Source organism: Falco punctatus (genome assembly GCF_963210335.1).
Source record: "Falco punctatus genome assembly, chromosome: 6".
Lineage (NCBI taxonomy): Eukaryota > Metazoa > Chordata > Aves > Falconiformes > Falconidae > Falco > Falco punctatus.
The window spans coordinates 44,342,083-44,360,316 of record NC_137585.1 but is presented as its reverse complement, the minus strand read 5'-3'; the positions used below and the strand labels follow the sequence as shown (position 1 = coordinate 44,360,316).

Genomic DNA, 18,234 nt, shown 5'->3' with positions numbered 1-18,234 from the left:
CTTTTTGGTCACAGGGGGCCCGTAGCAAAAAAAAAAAAAGGCGGGCTTTTTGGTCACAGGGGGCCCGCAGCAAAACAAAAGGCGGGCTTTTTGGTCACAGGGGGCCCGCAGCAAAACAAAAGGCGGGCTTTTTGGTCACAGGGGGCCCGCAGCAAAACAAAAGGCGGGCTTTTTGGTCACAGGGGGCCCGCAGCAAAACAAAAGGCGGGCTTTTTGGTCACAGGGGGCCCGCAGCAAAACAAAAGGCGGGCTTTTTGGCCACAGGGGGCCCGCAGCAAAACAAAAGGCGGGCTTTTTGGTCACAGGGGGCCCGCAGCAAAACAAAAGGCGGGCTTTTTGGTCACAGGGGGCCCGCAGCAAAACAAAAGGCGGGCTTTTTGGTCACAGGGGGCCCGCAGCAAAACAAAAGGCGGGCTTTTTGGTCACAGGGGGCCCGCAGCAAAAAAAAAGGCGGGCTTTTTGGTCACAGGGGGGCCGCAGCAAAAAAAAAAGGCGGGCTTTTTGGTCACAGGGGGCCCGCAGCAAAAAAAAAGGCGGGCTTTTTGGTCACAGGGGGCCCGCAGCAAAACAAAAGGCGGGCTTTTTGGTCACAGGGGGCCCGCAGCAAAAAAAAAGGCGGGCTTTTTGGTCACAGGGGGCCCGCAGCAAAACAAAAGGCGGGCTTTTTGGTCACAGGGGGCCCGCAGCAAAAAAAAAGGCGGGCTTTTTGGTCACAGGGGGCCCGCAGCAAAACAAAAGGCGGGCTTTTTGGTCACAGGGGGCCCGCAGCAAAACAAAAGGCGGGCTTTTTGGTCACAGGGGGCCCGCAGCAAAACAAAAGGTGGGCTTTTTGGTCACAGGGGGCCCGCAGCAAAAAAAAAGGCGGGCTTTTTGGTCACAGGGGGCCCGTAGCAAAAAAAAAGGCGGGCTTTTTGGTCACAGGGGGCCCGCAGCAAAAAAAAAGGCGGGCTTTTTGGTCACAGGGGGCCCGCAGCAAAAAAGGCGGGCTTTTTGGTCACAGGGGGCCCGTAGCAAAAAAGGCGGGCTTTTTGGTCACAGGGGGCCCGTAGCAAAAAAGGCGGGCTTTTTGGTCACAGGGGGCCCGTAGCAAAACCGGCGGGCTTTTTGGTCACAGGGGGCCCGTAGCAAAAACAAATCACCATATCAGGATTTCACTGTAATTAATAATGAATATCCGAATAACATAACTTGAAATTAATGATCAGCCACCTAAGTCTGCTGTGTCAGTGCTTCTGAGTTCACAAAATCACAGGATGGTTGACTTTGGAAGGGACCTCTGGAGGTCATCTGCTCCAGTCCCCTTACCCAAGCAGAGCTACCTAGAGTTGATTAACTATAAAGAGTTGATTATATTTCCTTGTCATTATTCCAGGTTAAAACAGCTTGGAAAGTGAGTGAATTTTACTCCAGTTATATTTTCATTCATATGTAAACCCCAAATCATATACGTTAACAACACTTGCAGCATGGCTAGCTTTTCCACTGAATGAAAACTTACATTATGAGATGGCTAACATCATTTCTTGATCGTTTGAGAATATCTTTCTGTCTCCAAGAAACGAATCTACTCAGTACATCTGCAGCTGAACCATTCATTACGGATATATGGTTTGTATCTGTCCAGATCTCTAATCCAACCAAAACAATCTGGATATTTAATGCTCTATACATCTGGGAAAAAAAAAAAAAAAAGATAATTACTGTCCATCAGCCTGTTTCAACTGACTTACAAAAGCTTACATCACTACTACTGAGTAAACAATATGCTGAACATAATGATTGAGACATAACTTTATTTTCTTTGAAACTAAATGTATTTGTATTTATAAACTAAAACACATTTATACATTACAAACGAAATGAAAATATGTATAATATAAAACTAAATAAGGAAAGAATATATGACCGAAGGAAATCTTCTTCGTGAAGGTACCCAAGTATATCTTTCAGTTTGAGAAGTTGAAAAGACCATGTTCATTCATTTCCTTAGCTAATTATCTAGAAGAGAAGCTGGGAACAGAGGATCAGAGAGCTTATGGAATTGTTCACAGCGCTGACAGCTCGCTTGATAAAAAACTACATACATGAGAAATACTCTTCCTAGAAATGTAAAACATAGCAAAGACCTCATGTTCCTGGAGCAGTCAAAAGTCTGGGAGCACGTGGAAGTTGTTTTAAAGCATCTTGCATCTCTCCCCCTGCTTGTGCCGCTACAAGACTAGTGCATAAATTCATGATGTGCCTTAAACGTGTTACAAATTGTTGTATAAATTCCAACACAGCTTCAGAACTGCATTAGCTGTTCTTTTGAAAAGAACTATGATAAAGGAGAAACTACTGTATCTGACCTACCCCATCAACATAATTAATCAGCTCAACTGTTTCCCTTTGCACCGCAGCAGGATCAGATTTCTTCATCAAAAACTGTAAAATAGCAGATGAGAATGTCAGAGAAAAAATTTAATGAAGTAATAAAATGTATTCAGCATTGGATGTTATCATTACCCTGTTGTTATCCACAACGACAAATAATTCCACATAGCTTTTCTGTGGCAGGACAGCTCGCTTCTTCTGCAAATTAAAAAGCACAATAAGTTAACATAATAAATAATGAGTTCCAGGTTTTTACTTATCTCTCTCATGATTTTCGTTTCATGTGTTTACAAAGCAATGATGAATTTGTTTTAATATGGCCTTAAAAGTCAATTTGCCTTAGATTTCCACATAAACATCTGAATGTCAGTAATTCACATGTGGTCAGACATGGGGAGGCATGAGCTGAATGGCAGCTCCGTGCCTTTCGTGTCATACCCATGACTGTCTTGGGCACTCTGCTCTTCTGCTAAAGGATTGCTTCAAGCTATCTTAAATTCCCATTGTGCTGTTCTTCTATTTCAGGTTTTCCTTAGCAGTACTCTCAGCTGTTTGGGGTCCATGAAAATGAAGGCCACGAGGCAGTGGCCTGCCAGGCCAAACCCACCTGCAGCAATACCATGCCAAAGCTCTGGAGACCTTGGCTGCTGGAAAAGATTGACAAGATGGCTTAGACTGCAGCTTTCAAGAGAGAAACAGAAATGTATTTACCCTGAAAAGCTTTTCCCTGCTAGAGGTACTGTTTGATAAGAACACGTATTTCACAGAGTGCTTCACAAACATCTTCTCGTGATGAAGGCTGACGTTCAGCGCACCACATTGGAAGGGGATATCCTGCATATCTTCCAACGGGTAAAACACGTGTTCAAATGTGCTGGATGTGTTGAGCGGCTCCATTCCATACCATTTGCCACCAATGTAGAGAATTCCTCTAATAATCATAAAAGAATGAAAAATTATTCCACAGTTTTTTCCCTTGTGGTTATGACTAGGTGAGTGAATGACAACTGGATACTTGAAAACTAGAACTGTTCATACCGCTATGTTGAAATATGTCATTATCTTAAATTATCTTACTATAGGATATAAGTTCAAATGCCCAACAGGTTCTCAAAAGACAAAACAGAACTTGTTTAAAATACTCAGTCATACACAAGTGTGGGCTCCTTGAATCAGAAAAGAAAAAAAAAAAAAGCCAAATTGTTACTGAGTCTGGATTGTGGGTAAAGAGCTGATGCAAAGGATCTCTTTTAGTCCTGATCTTTAGTCTCACTTCTAGCCCCATGCAGCTAACTAATTCAGCATTTTAGAAAACGGTATCTTTTAAGACAGAGAGGCTAAAAGCAATCACTGGGGTGTTTATGAGGGCAACAGCAGTATTGCACTGCTGAATGCCCCTAAGTATAAAAGATTTTGCATTTGTCCATGGCTCAGGAACACCTGATACATGCCCATTTGCTGTGCCAAAATCTTTGAGAAGCTATTATCTTATTCTCCAGAATCTCAAAACTATATTTAGGACAAGAATTCTCTAGTTACAGTCTTGTGAAGGAAGATCCTCCAAAATGTGAATACAAAGTAAACAAAGGATTTGAGTCTGCGTAAGTTTGCAGAACAGCCAAAATGAAGTATCTGTTCTGTTTAGTGAGATCCAGCACTACCTGGAGTACCAGTACGTTGACCATTTTATTCCTCATTTAAAAGAATGCCAGGAAATATCATTTATTGTGAGTGGCATCTCACTGTGTTACTGTACGTGAGAGATGGGTGAACTTTGCCCCATTTGCCTCTTCCTGCTTGTCAAAAAGCCATCAAACTGAACAAGGCTACTACAACCGACAAGTACATTCAAACTCCTGCTAAAAAGCCAGGCTCAGTGAACACAGTGGAACATGGACACGCTCTAAGAACATCCTGAATATCTGCACAATTTGCTGTGCATGCCATCTCCTTTGCCAACTCATACGGACTGATTCTGCGGGGAGAACACAACCATCTTTGATGCATTAATCTGGCCCTTTTACGTTTCTCAATGTAAATGTAATTTTATTGTATTTGAAACACAAAAATCTGCTTCAAATTTGGTCAAAACTTTTTCAGGGAAATGGTTTGTCTTTTGAAACATGCCTAATTCATAAGACAGAATTGTTTGCAGGAGTGTTTTAAGTTCAGCGAAAGCATCATCAGACAGCATTTCTACTACAAACGTATCTCTGGTCAAGACACTTGCATCAAGTAACGAAGGCCTCAATTCACGCCCATGTTCTGCCTGTATTTAGATGATGCTCCCTCTGGCATTATCTTCTTTCTGTGAAGGAATTTTGGAAAAGGAGGGAAAAGTGGTAGCTGAGGTAAACTATAAACCCTGTAAAGAGTTTCAGCTTTACAAAAAGGTGAAATACTTGTAAAAAAATTTTGCAAGATAGGATGGTGTTTTCTCTGCAGCAGTACAATGAATAGCAACTGTTTTTTACTGTTTTACTTTGGTACTGCACTATGAATTATCCTGAAGTAAAAAGCAAGAGGTAATACCTAAGGCCATCACATGTGCTAAGAGCAAGCATTGAGTCAGAAATTCCTTCAACAGTGCCATGATAGTAACAGTGTGTCTGAAATGCAACAAAACCACATAATTAATGACAAAATAAGACTGTTGGCTTCACATGCAAACTTATATTCTAACTAACCGTTCTATTTGCATGACATCAAGGCTGGCTGTTACAAATTTAGAGTTCCCTATTCTAAAAGTAATCCCAGCCTTCTTGGAGTAAAATATTACTTGACATGAGTACCTACAATAGTGTTTGGTCCCTTCGTTCTAGAAAACAACAGCTTTTTAGTTTAACCCATCACCATCATTTAGCAAAATATTTTCATCTACTTTGCTCATCCTGTTCTTAAACAGACTCCTCTCAAAGGCTTGATCTGAGAAGATCTCCCATGCACAAAGCACCCAATTAAGTCTCACTAAGCTCACATGCAGTTTAAAGTTGAAATTAAGTTCAACAGCATTTATAAGGTTTGTTTGATACAGGACCTAAAACCGACAGAGCTTTGGTGCTGCCATTGTACCTTTAATTGCAGAAATGCAACCTAATCAGGTAGCTCAAATTCAGTCTTGGCATAATCTCCTGGCATCTCCTTTCACACCCTGGAAAACAGTGGTGCCGTATCCCCATAAACAGCCCACTCCCCCGTAAGACACAGAACCTTACGTTTTGTATCGGTTAAACAGAAATGCTACAAATGTGAAAACGCACAAAAGCCTCTTTCCCAGCAAATATATTTTTCTTCTGTAGTTACATTACATGCATCACTCATTTTCCCTCCTACTGCCAAAAATGTCACCAGTTTTCACTGTCCTATTATAGAGATACGAAGACACTCAGAATTAATGGTTGTGCATTTGCTATCGCTTTGAAAATACATTTAGATGCACACACGTCCTTGTCATCTTCAGTTTTATCAAATGGTTCATGTGGCCTTCAATTCATAAAGCTTGGCTTCCCTGGTTTGAGGAAACTGATGCAATATTTTGTTATGTACAATACCTCGTTTTGTGACTGTGTTGCCTCCAGTTTCCCATTTCCCCCATATGTATACAGCATAAAGTCTTCACTAAGAAGCTTTCTGGAAACAAAAATAAACTACAGTTCTTTTAACAGTCTAGAAAGCAAGAAGAGTCAAGAATCTTGGTAAGTACTACATTCTGTTAGCACACTCATGCTAAATCATTATGAAAATCCACAGATGTGAAACAAGATACCTTAAAATGAGCTGCATTATTTGGAACATAAGTTATTTTGAAACATTTTAACTAAAATACCCCTAGAGTAGGATCTGAACAGACCGCGTTGCATCAGGGCCTGGACTATTACAGGCTCAGGAAAGAGAAACAACAATAACAGACAAATTTCCTCAAATACAACATGTTTAACACCCCCCCACCCCCACCCCCCCCAATAAAAAGCTAACACTGAACTGAATTTGAATTGTCCATAAGGATTTTCTGAAATGTACTATATTGTGCTGCTAATAAAAAATTAATTGAAATAAATTTCTTCATAACAAGAAAAAATATTACTCCCTTCTATTTGTATCATAACAGAGACAATGTTTAAGAGTAACTTTGTAATTACTACAATCTGCCATTTAAATGTTTTCCTCTGGGTTTTTTCAGTACAAAAATACTCCTCTGTATGCAATTAACTCCCAAGACGGTATGATTCCTTAGAACACTCCATCACATACTTATTTTTCTTCAGTTTTAGAAGATACGTTCCATTTCTGGTTTTAATTGAGTAAGAAAGATTGTCATCTGAATGCTCCTGGAAACAGAACAAAAGATACCACTTAATCAGGTGATTTTTCTACTTGGTTGTGTCCCTTCCATGTTTTGTTGGAGAAGAGCAGTCCAGCTACTACGTATGATTTAAGTGTCTACCAAAACACAGATTCCTAACCCTCATGCCTTCTATATTTTGGCCTCAGCAGCACACTTTATGTTCTTCCCTGTGGAAAGTTTAAATTCTATTACCGTATAAATTTTCACTTGGAAGGCAGAAGGGCACGGCCCATGTATGCACTCCTTGTCCAATGACCACACCGTGTTTCCTGACACTCCTTATGTTAATCATTGGTAGCCGGATGAACAACTCACAGATTCTACCTTAATTGGTTTGCACAAAGATGACTAATGTTATTTCATTAACAGTCACTTCAGTAATGGACTCGTTATCTAGCACAAAAGAGAGTTACCTCAGAACTGAAGAATTAAGGCTCAGATCTTTCTCTTTTAACTCATTTGTTTAACTTGTGCGACTCTGTGGGACCGTTTCTACAAAGCAAGCACCAGCCCTTTAGGTGCTACATGGCTGAAATCCTCCGGTTATCCAAAGGCCAGGTTCCATGAGTAAAATAACACATACAGCATGGTTCAAGTTCAACATCTAATCCAGCTTAGAGGAAATGGAAATAGTCTTTATGTTCCTTCTCCCTCCTGTTTTATAAGGCTGTTAACAGCACTAGAAGCTTGAAAGGTGCTAGCTTGGACCGAAATCCCAGACATTTGGGGAACAAATATACTCAACACTAGTTGAAAACACTAAGAATCTAAAGAATGAGTGCAGGGCACATTTCTTCACAAAAATATGTATACTATACATTGCGTGTGTGTGTGTAATACAGGGCAGTATCAGGAAGAACAGCTACATCAGAAGAAAAAATCAGGTAGAATGACAAACCTCATGAAAAAATGGGTGATGTTTCTCTCTGCCTGTCAGACTTCGAGGAATAATTATTTCTAATGTAGAAAGTCTGGATGTCTGTTCAGAAGATACACCTAAAAAAAAAAGTTTGAAGTGTCTAAAGAATCAGAAAGGGTAAGTAAGCTGTTACGTTGGCAGCTGCACAGTGGTGATTGCCGAAAGACCATTCTAATCTGGCTGTAAATGGAGAAAGAGTAATTTCACCAGTACAGGACCTGACTGCCCATGCTTCAGTTTGGGCTGCTCTGTGCCAGAGCTCTTGGATTATGCTTGGAATGTCTCAGAAATCAACATTTTGATTCATGGCCATGTTAATCTTAATTTCTGAGTGTTTAAAATGTGGCCTCATGCCGTTTTGACTGTACTCAAGGTTACACCACTCCAAACAACTGATGTAAAGTGCTAAACCCTGCAAATTCAAGCAAAACTTTTCTTTAACAGGGTGTTCAAAACTGGCTGGCAATCTTGGCTTTGACTCTTGGTCTTAGTTACATTATAAGCTTGGATAATAGGTCAGACTCTTCTCATTCCTTCATATAGACAGTATCAAACCAAATAGATTAGTCTTTTAAAAAATAAACCCCTCAATGAATATGACACTAACATAATAGAGAATTCCAAGAACAAGAAAAATTAAAATAAAATAAATAGATGCCTTCCTGTATTCAGTGTATGTTTTGATAGTGACGAAGAAAGTTTAGGAATAGTCAAATACGTGGTTTTGAAGGCTGTGTGGCGATGAACACGATTACAGTTAATTTTCCAGGTGAGCTGCTTGAATATATAGGAGTTTTTTCAGAAGAAATCAGGTCATTTGGGCTTGTAACAAAAACGCGTTTTTGTTACAGGGCTTGTAACAAAAACGCGTTTTTGTTACAGGGCTTGTAACAAAAACGTGGTGTTTTGCACTCACACATGGATATTTAGGCTGTGGTTGTTGTGGGACATAGCGTCTATCTGGAAACAGCACTTGAACAGCTGACAATTGACAAGAGTTAATTCTCTCTTCTGGTTCAGAGCATTTCTCAGAGCATTAATAGGAATTGCAAGATGTGGTGTGGTCAATGGTTTGGATTGGAACTAGCTTGGTCAGAGTTTACTTGAGTCTGCACTGAACTTTCTTCGTGATCTGGATGAGCCACTTAATCTGTACATGTCTATAAAACAGACATCATTCCTCTCTTCCTTTGTGCTGTATCATACTTTTTCCATTTAAAAGAAAATCCTATCCACCCTGCTCTGAGGATTTTGCAAGAAGCCATCACTAATAGAGTAGCTTATTGTATAAAAGGATAAATCATCTTGTACAACAAACTGTGAAGAATGTTGGAAGAATTTGTCCTGAAACATTTTAAATGTCTAGAATTTAATAATAATTGGGGTTGAAAGACACACTTGGAAGTAATCTGGTCCAAAGCCTCGCTAGATGTTAAAATAACCCAAATTTTGCTTAGATCAAGGAGTATTACATATCCTGTGCTCATTCTGCCTTGTGATATGGACAACTCAACTCTTTCCATTATACCTGGTAAAGTTCATAATCCTCTCAAAGTGTCTGTGCCGAGACTATGCATGCATTGCTAAGTAGAGGGGAAATATATACATTAATGAAAGAAACTAGCCACCCAAGAGTAGAAAGGTTGGGGGGAGTGAAGGGAGAGAAAAAGTAAGAACAATTCCTTCTTTTCTAAAGGAGAAAACAGTGGGAGACAACTCCTTTTGCAAGAATGGAGTGGTTAAAACACAGTCACAATAATGGCACTTTAAAATAAGTCATAGAGTTGTATCTAGACATGCTGTTTGAAACCTTTTTTAAAAAAGATACAGCAAAATCCAGTCTATTGAAACTAGTATCTTTGACTACAGTGGATGAGGATTTTATCTTTTTAGTTAAAATCCTTATTCTCTTGTATTTATTTGCCCTCAAGCCTTTTCTCCATTTCCTATCATTTGGCTACATAGGTGATTTTAGCAGTGGGCTTATAAAGCAAGCAAGTGTATTGACCCAAAAGCAAGATGATCACTAGAGGTTCCAGTCTGCAGGATGCACCTATTTAATATATGCATGAAAGTGGAAATTTTGTGAGTGGTCTGCAGGCAAACCCGGTTAGCAATATCCATGTACACATCCACTGTTTTCTCTCTATGTGTATTTTTGTGTATGTGTACTGCAAAGACTGGGAGCATTTTATGGCCAGAAATATGTTCTTATCGTTATAATAAGAGAGTAATTTCCAGTAATAAAACTGTATTCAGTGGTCCTAATTAGTTCTGTCATTGGGTATCGTTTCCAAGTTATGGGTCACTGTTTCCAATGACTTTATAGTTAAGATTCAGCAACAATGTCTTACAAAACTGAGTATTACAGAGTATAATTAATGAAGGAGCTGGCTGTAGCTCCACAGAAGAGCTGAAGTTTTTATTTAAAGAAATATATTTTTTTCCCCTCAGTCTGTTGCACATGCTGTTTATGTCATAGGAAAGTGCCTTGGAGATTGCCAATGCAGATCTTCTGTGTTGCTTGTAGACAGACTAAAGTTTGTTTGGGGGATTATCCCTAAAATCCTGGCCCATAATAGAAAGACTTTTCTGATTAATTTAGCTATTCAGATTGTGGACATACTTCCATTTTGTTAACTTGGGATTCATACAGAGTTTACCGATTTATATCTTTTCTCTTTGATGCATTTAACCTTACAGAAATAATACTGTGCTTTGAGTTAACTTGGTCACCAGCTAACTCAGTTTGTATTGGCAGGAAACAAAAAATTGTCATGCCTTGGCTTAAACTGAGGCTTCTAAGGATGATCACAGTGAATTTTAGTGTCTTCATTCCTAGCCTGAATGGAGAGGGACATGAACTACTGCCTGAGAAAACTGATAGCTAGAGATCATTCACTGGTCAGGATGGAGTCCGAAGTTTCTTTAGCCACCAAATGATCATAATAGTAACAAGAAAAAAGACCTGCTTCAGAACTCAAGCTCCAACACTGCAAATAGCCTAGTGGTCAGCCACTGTCATAGGAAGAAGATTTACTCCAGACTACTGTTTACTTGGTGTGTGCTATCCACTTCTTACAGGCTGTTCTCTCAACCTCTCAAAATGTTCTGCTTTTAATTTATTTGATAAACCATCCCATTCAGACACTTTTGTTCTCTCTGATCAATCTGTTCAGGTGTGAAGTGATTTCACCGGAAAGATCTGCTGTTAAAACCTTTGGGTTAGTGCCTACTGTTCATTTCATTTCTCTGTCCAGATGCTGTCAGGCGATACACTGCAGTACACCACTGAAGCCTCAACCTTGTGAGATCACTCACTACTCAACTACCACTAATGCCAGGCATCGCTTCTTACAGTGGTCTCAGCACCTCATACCTGTAATACAGAAGTTACACCTCTGCCATAATTCAGCACCAGAAGTTGGGTAGAAGTAATTGCTCTATCAGTTTCTGAACCTGTTCAAATCCAGCAACCTCTGAGATGGGTTTTTGCTTTAGAAATGCCACTGTGGCTGTAAGGATGAGGGGAGGCACAGAGTCACAGAGTAATTCAGGCTACAGGTGGTGTCAGGAGTTCTCTAGTCCAAACTCTGCTCAAAGCTGGGTTGGCTCTGAGACCAGACCAGGTTGCTCAGGGCTTCATCCTGTGGGACTGTGAAACCTCCAAGGATGGAGACTGCATAGACACTGCATAAACTGTTCTAGTGCTAAATGATTAAGTGATAGTGCTAATGTCTAAACTTATATTACTGTTCTTCCTGGGTTAGTGAAATCAGTCTTTTTCCCCATTCCCATGCATCTCTCGTGTATCTGGGTGAAGTTCCCAAGTCCCATTTATCTGACCATCATAATTACTTCACAGTTTATAGAGAAGGAAACCCACACGTAGGAAAAGGAGGGCAATTTGTCTTGAGCCTTAAATTCTGAGATAGTAAACAGAAGCAATGTTCAGTATCTTGTAAATCATCCACATGTAAAGAAAGCCAGTGTCATGCTTTTACCTTGGATCACTGGTGCATTTATCCCTGAGGCATTTAGGTATGTGCAAGATAAAACCCAGTATTAATCTGCCAGGCAGCAATACAAAAAACAATGCAAAGCAGCACAAGAGTTATAAATTTATAGGCTTCTGTATTTTTTTTTTTAAACAAAGCCCCTTTTGCTCCTTGCTTTTAAGGACCTCAAGCATAGACATAACCGTTTTACTGTCTAACTCCTTCCCTGGAGTTTTCTGTGAAAAAGCAATTGCCTTTGAAATGTTTCTAAAACATTAGTTCAGCTAGTGATACTGGATGGAGTGAACCCACACCCCCACACCCCCACACCCCATATTTACAATGGAAAAGGAACGTTATTTTTAAGCCTAACAAAAGCTGAAAACTAAATATTGGGACTGATATGGAAATAGCTCTCCATAGACTGCAAGGCATTGTATTTTAGCAAAGAAAACCCAGTTTTAATTGATTTAAATATGAGCGTTTGGAAAGCATGGCACTAGGAAAAAAAAGCTGCCATTTTGAAAGCAGTCTGTGCTTGTGTAGTATAAGCCAAGCTCCCTGAACTCCAAGACTACTGCAAACTAGATAGGACATAATTTAAGAGAAAAATAATAATTCCAGTCCAGGGAGTAATGAAAGATGGTATTCACAGTTCACTTATGTATTACTTTAAAGGCATCTTCGTTACAGGGAAGTAGAATAAAATGATAGGATTGGATTAGTGTCAAGTCAAACATCAATGCTTGCATGGTTGCTTGTGTAATTATTGTCTAAGAAGCATAGCTTCGAAGCAGTAGGGATTAGCCTTTTGAAATGTTATCCTCAAAGGAAAATCACGAACAAACAACAAATCCAAGGGGAATCAAATACAAAAGTTGACATTAACTCAAGAGTATGTTTACACAGTTAACCACTAAATGCCACAGTTCATTCCGGCTGTGTAATTGTGCTGATGCTTTTTCATGTGCATCATCTCACAGGTTGATTACACGGACGCCTAAATTCCCTCAAATGGAATCTATCAGATATAATGGCCCCACACAGATATAATAAAAAAACCACATTATGCATGTGCTTGGTATTCCTCACTGATGTGTTAGTAGCCAGTGAGAAATCTGTGGATATGGGGTGGGCATTCAAATGACGAGTAAGTCCTTTTGAGTAAGGACTCAAACTCTGGTGAAATAAAAGTCAAAGCTCCATCATCTCAAGTCCCATAAAAAGCTCACTAAGGGGATCTCCAGCTGAAATCTGGAATATAACCTGAATGTTCCTGTGAAGGACTATAAAAAAAATGTCTCCAGCCACTGCAAGTTAATGCATCGCTTCTCCCAGAAAATTGGAGAAAGGAACATGGCATGCAACCATGAGATCCTGCCTCAAGCAGAGACCAGTAGTTGAGGTTTCAGAGATGGCCTCCAGCTGAGACCACACATGAAATTTACAGATGATGTTCCCTTGTGACATGGATCTGTGTTTCTAGTCTTGTAGCCATCATCGACACCTCCTGCTATGCCCGTCTTTTGGTGTCACATAAGATTTTGGCAGGCTGCGGAAGGTCCACTGAGCTGATTTTCTCATTTTTCCCTTTTCTCTGATAAGCTCTCCCAAAACCTGAGCTACAAGACTCAGATAACTAATGGTAGCAGAAACATGTTGAGTGTGTAGGTGCAGACAGTGTGTATGGAAAAAAACCAAAAGAAGAGAAAATGCCAGGAAAGGACAGCCCCCCCCCAGGAGGATAAGGGATTATTTCAGGGATGTGGAAGGGGGAAAGGAAAATAAAATTTGTTAACTTCCCAAGTAAAGGGGACAAATTTCTTCTTCCCATGACTTTACAGGTAGACTGGCAAATATGTCCTTATTTCTAAAATCAGTTTTTGTCTGAGACACAAAATTCTGCTTTACTTGCTGCCTTGTATTGTTGCATGACCAAAGACCAAAGAAAAATGGCTGCTCTGTTTTAATCAACAGTTATAGCGTTCTAGTATGTGATGTAATTTCTAGCTATGCTTTGCATCTATACAGTCTACATTCTTTTTGGATGCTAGAAACTGTCCATAGCACCATCCGTGTTGTGTGCTCTTTTCATCTCTTCTCATTCCAGTCAAGTCAAAGTGGATGGGATTTTCAGGGATTTGCAGGTGGTTCATGGGGTGTTATGAGCCCTGGAAGAGGGCAGGAGCTCCCCTAATGTGTAGTGGTGCATGTCACAAGGTTTCTGCTCTGCCCGGTCTTGTTTCTCACAGCTGTCTGCAGTGAAGCATGCTTGGGGAGCAGGGACAGCTGAGATGCATATGCAACAGCACCTGTGAGGTGGTAGAGTGAGTTAGCTGAGATGTTTTGTAGGGCAGTTGTAGTGAGAAGGCAGGAGTGATGATGGCAATAAATAGACTGGGAACTCGGAGAAACAGGAGCCAGGAGTAGTAGCTGTAATCATTCATGCTCTGAAGCAAGCTGCTGCAGAAAAATCCATCCTTCAGCCATATACTTGTTCTCCCTTTTTTTCTGAATTTCCTTATTGTCAGTGTCTTAGAGGATTCAGTGGATATAGCAGCAGGCTTACAGGGCTGTGTAAAGAAATACCGTCACCTTCCTCTTCCTCTGATGTGGTAGTTCTGTGCAAACAGTGAAAAACTGGATAGCTTCAGTACCCTGTGACTTCTCACCAGAGACCTTGTCAAACTTGGTATGTTGTTTACCATCATTCCCTGCATACAGTACTGCAGCTAGATTTTGCATTCATGTAACTGGTTTCAGTGAAAGCTAACGTGAATGAACAGCTGAATAAGACTTCCTAAAGCAGTGTGGAAGCACCTTACAGAAATTTGGGTGGAAGCTTTCACTGGCATAATTCTTTCTGGCTTCCAGCTGCTGATAGTACTAAGCTAGTGGATTAAACCCAGGTTGCCTGCCTGTGAGGTATTCTGGGTGCTCAGAATAAGAAGTGGATGAGCAAATAGGCGATGCATCATGTGAGGGCACACAGGTGTTTGGTTCAATGGGAAACTTGTGAAGCATGTTTGGAGTAATTCCAGGAGTTACTGGAGCATCAGGTCAGTTTCTTCCACCTCCCTTCCTTTCGTCCTTTCATACTGCCAGGTAGGACTCTATATTCCTAGAAGGCTGGTTTTGATCACTGTTGATACAGACAGTTGTATTCCCAACCTCCTCCTGTCAGACAGACAGATTTAACATGAAATCCAGGTGTTTTAGAGAGGGTGGGACATGCTTAGTAAGACTTTCACTAGAGACAGTTGTGGAGGTCTGGTTGATACAAGCTGTATAAAAATAAGGCAAGGGCTGAAAGCATTCACAGACTGGCTGCTGCAGATGAGAAGTGTGCTCCATCATGGGTGAAGACAGCACACAGAGGAGTTATCAGAGCCAGGAGGTAGCATCCTCCATTGCTGCAAGGCCTCATCATAGTATTCGGTGGTAAGAAGTATCCTCTTCAGCAGCTTTATTCTTGCTCCTGGACAGAGTTGGGGAATGGTCCTTCTCATAAGGCAAAGGGCTTATGTGTACTTCACCAGATGCTTTTTTCAGCAAGTCAGGAGATAAGAGATCTGAGGATCAAATAAATTGCCTGGGAGGATAGGGGAATAAGCCATTTTGGGATCACTACTGAGCAGAGGTTGTACCAAGGGGACTGTTTATATCTTGTTTTATCTCAGTAAGCCAGAGGGAAATGCTTTCAAATGTTAAAATTCATTAAAGCTTTAGAGAGGAAAGCAGGGCCTGGATAACCAGATGTTTAGATGGAGCAAACTCTGGCAGTTGCTAATTAGCTATTACAGAAGTTGGACAGGAACAGACAGTCTGGTCACAATAGAAGTAATAATATGCTGATCTTTTCTGTTTTTCTGTGTCCCACCCCACCATGGCTGCCTGCTTGCTCCTCAGAGATATTAAACCATTGGCCACAGCAGTTAGAAATGTGGTTTAAACAGCTGTCATTTGCATCCTGCTGGCTGCTGAGCTCTGTTTTATCCTCTGTCCCAGATGCAGGGCCCTTTTTCCATTGATGATTTACTTTCATATCTCCTCTACTTGAAATACTGACTGTCCTTCCTGAGCAAGTTCTTCCCAGGTGTTACATAAGACCAAAAAAACATCATCTCCCCGCAACGGTAATTAAATTTATTGTCAAACATTTTTATTTGTTGGTGTTTGTTTATAGTTAAATACTGGCAACTGAGCAGCCATTGTTCATGATGGTGTGGGTAAATCTACACAGAACAATAGGCTGCTGTGTGAGCATACATTTTCTCTTGTGTTTATCACGAGCAAGTTAAAACAATATAAAGCTATTTCAGTCACAAAGCCTAAGCAAAAGATTAAGAATTTAACAAAAAAATACTTCAAACTCTTGTAAGAAAAAGCAGCTGAACCTCATTCTCATAGTGAAATGAATGACTTCTAACCTTCTGGTTTTACAGAAGTAGGAGAAGATATTGGGCTGCTAAAAGTCACTAATAGCTGCCATCAAAAAAGTCTTACTCAAAGACCACCAAAGGCATAGTTCACGTGCTTGGGCTTCCAGGCAGACTTTTCCAACTGAATGCCTTCAAAGCTGTGACACAGTCAAGGGTTTGCTGGGATCAGGCACCAGCAGTCAGATTTCCTGTGGATTTATAACACAAATCCATACTGTGCAGCTTTGATTTGATGAGTATTTTACCTGTGGATATGGCTGAGTTTTCTCCCTGCAATGTGGAAGAAAGGGACATCTTCAGTCTTAAAAGCATCCATTTTTTAGTAGGTTTTACTTACACCCACATCCTGCCAGAGGAAAGCACGACATCTGGATGAGTGCTGGTGATCTGACAATGCTGCAACAGAAGAGACTGGCTTGGTTACTTCTCCTTTACTCTTAAAGAGATTTAAATGCATGAATCTCTAATTACTTGTATTTGGCCTCACAGATCTTTGTGCTTACAGGCTGGCACACTAAGCACAAGTGTGTTTTTTGCGGGATTTAGAATGAGACCATGAGGCACTTCTGTGAATGCATGCATGGAGTAGGTTATGCAGACTGGGAGAGTCTCATAGAAACACGTTACCATATTACATATTTAGAGGCCCTACAACCGACTGAGACTTAAAGAGTGACTGAAGCTGCCTTGGGTAACAAAGTCTGGGAAACTCCCTGTTACTGTCATCTTTCTTGCTTATATCCAGGAGGAGTCTCTGACTTAGGTGACCTTGAGCCCTTTTGGGACTGAAAAAAAGGTATGCCTTGCTGCTTCTTTTTGTAACGGAAGGGGAAGGTAAAGACCAGAGGAGAAAGACGAGGAACAGAAATAATGAAATAAAATGAAATGAAATGAAATGAAAGAAGGAAAGGCCAGTAACAAATACAGCAATAGTAAAAGGAGACCTGCCTTCCAACCTCTCCTTGACCAGCAGAACCGAGACAGGATGATATGACTTGCCAAAGTTTGAAGGACTCCTGAGGAAACAGATGACTAGGAAGCAAGGAAGGTTCAGGGCTGTAGAAGCATTGCTGTGGAACCTAGTGGGAGCCTGTACTGGTTTTGGCTGTGATAGAGTTAAATTTCTCCATATCAGCTAGTATGGGGCTGTGTTTTGGGTTTGTGCTGAAAACAGTGTTGATAATACAGGGATGTTTTTGTTATTGCTCAGCTGTGCTTACACAGAGTTAAGGCTTTTTCTGCTTCCCAGCCCACCCCACCAGTGAGTAGGCTGGGGGTGCACAAGCAGTTTGGAGGGGACACACTGGGGACAGCTGACCCCAACTGACCAAATGGATATTCCATACCATATATGGTGTCATGCTCAGCATATAAAGATGTGGAAAAAGAAGGAATGAGGGGTACATTTGGAGTGATGATACTTCTCTTCCCAAGTAACTGTTACACATGCTGCAGCCCTGCTTCTCTGGGGATGGCTGAACCCCTGCCTGCCCGTGGGAAGTGGTGAATGAATTCCTTGTGTTGCTTTCCTTGGGTGCAGTGGCTTTTGCTTTACCTGTTAACCTGTCTTTATCTCAACCCACGAGTTTTCTCACTTACCCTTCTGACTCTCTTCCTCATTCCACAGGCAGGAGAGTGAGCAAGCAGCTGCATGGGGCTTGGTTGGCGGCTGGGATTAAACCACAACAGAGCCCAACATGGGTACTATAAAGAGGTCACTCAAGACTATGTGTTCTAGGGTTTGAAAATTCCCCTCTTAGAAAAGTTCTTAACAGGAAGGAGGATCTGGGGCACAAATAATGTGTTTTCTGCCACTTTTCTGATTCTCTTACCTCTATTCCTGTCTTTCAGCCATATTTTTTTTTTAAATCTTGTCTGTTCATCAGTCACAGGCAGTGTGACTTGGGTTGTTCACTTGGATATGAAGCATTCCCCTCTTTTGGGCCTCTCAAGCTGTCCCATAATATCTTCTGCAGCTCACTAGATCTAGACCTTGTTAACATGTTCCCGTGACTGCCTAAACCACAGATTTTCCTGGTTAGAAATAATACTAAAAGATGAAAGTTTCTTATAATGAACCAGGAGTTAACATGGGAGTGGGAAGACTTATTCTAGTTACAGACATCAAAACCTAAGTGGTAATTCATATTATATGTA

The 18,234-nt window shown here is 40.8% G+C and overlaps 1 protein-coding gene across 1 annotated transcript; it reads right to left on the bottom strand.

Annotated features, from left to right (window-relative positions):
* Positions 1 to 1,402: 1,402 nt before the first annotated feature.
* LOC308066345 (disintegrin and metalloproteinase domain-containing protein 9-like) lies at positions 1,403 to 4,769 on the bottom strand. The gene is made up of 4 exons (XM_080393476.1): positions 3,085 to 4,769; positions 2,506 to 2,571; positions 2,353 to 2,424; positions 1,403 to 1,671 (listed from the first exon to the last, which is right to left on the bottom strand). The coding sequence occupies exons 1-4, from the start codon at positions 3,313 to 3,315 to the stop codon at positions 1,495 to 1,497; spliced, it is 546 nt and encodes a 181-aa protein (XP_080249602.1). The 5' UTR covers positions 3,316 to 4,769; the 3' UTR covers positions 1,403 to 1,494.
* Positions 4,770 to 18,234: the final 13,465 nt, after the last annotated feature.

What these genes read in the sequence shown, in the direction of transcription:
- LOC308066345 (XM_080393476.1), bottom strand. Translation starts at nt 3,315, where the DNA reads ATGATTATTAGAGGAATTCTCTACATTGGTGGCAAATGGTATGGAATG. An exon ending in TCGTTGTGGATAACAACAGG is followed by an intron (nt 2,425 to 2,505) that starts GTAATGATAACA and finishes GCTATTTTACAG; the next exon opens with TTTTTGATGAAGAAATCTGA. An exon ending in TGATTAATTATGTTGATGGG is followed by an intron (nt 1,672 to 2,352) that starts GTAGGTCAGATA and finishes TTTTTTTCCCAG; the next exon opens with ATGTATAGAGCATTAAATAT.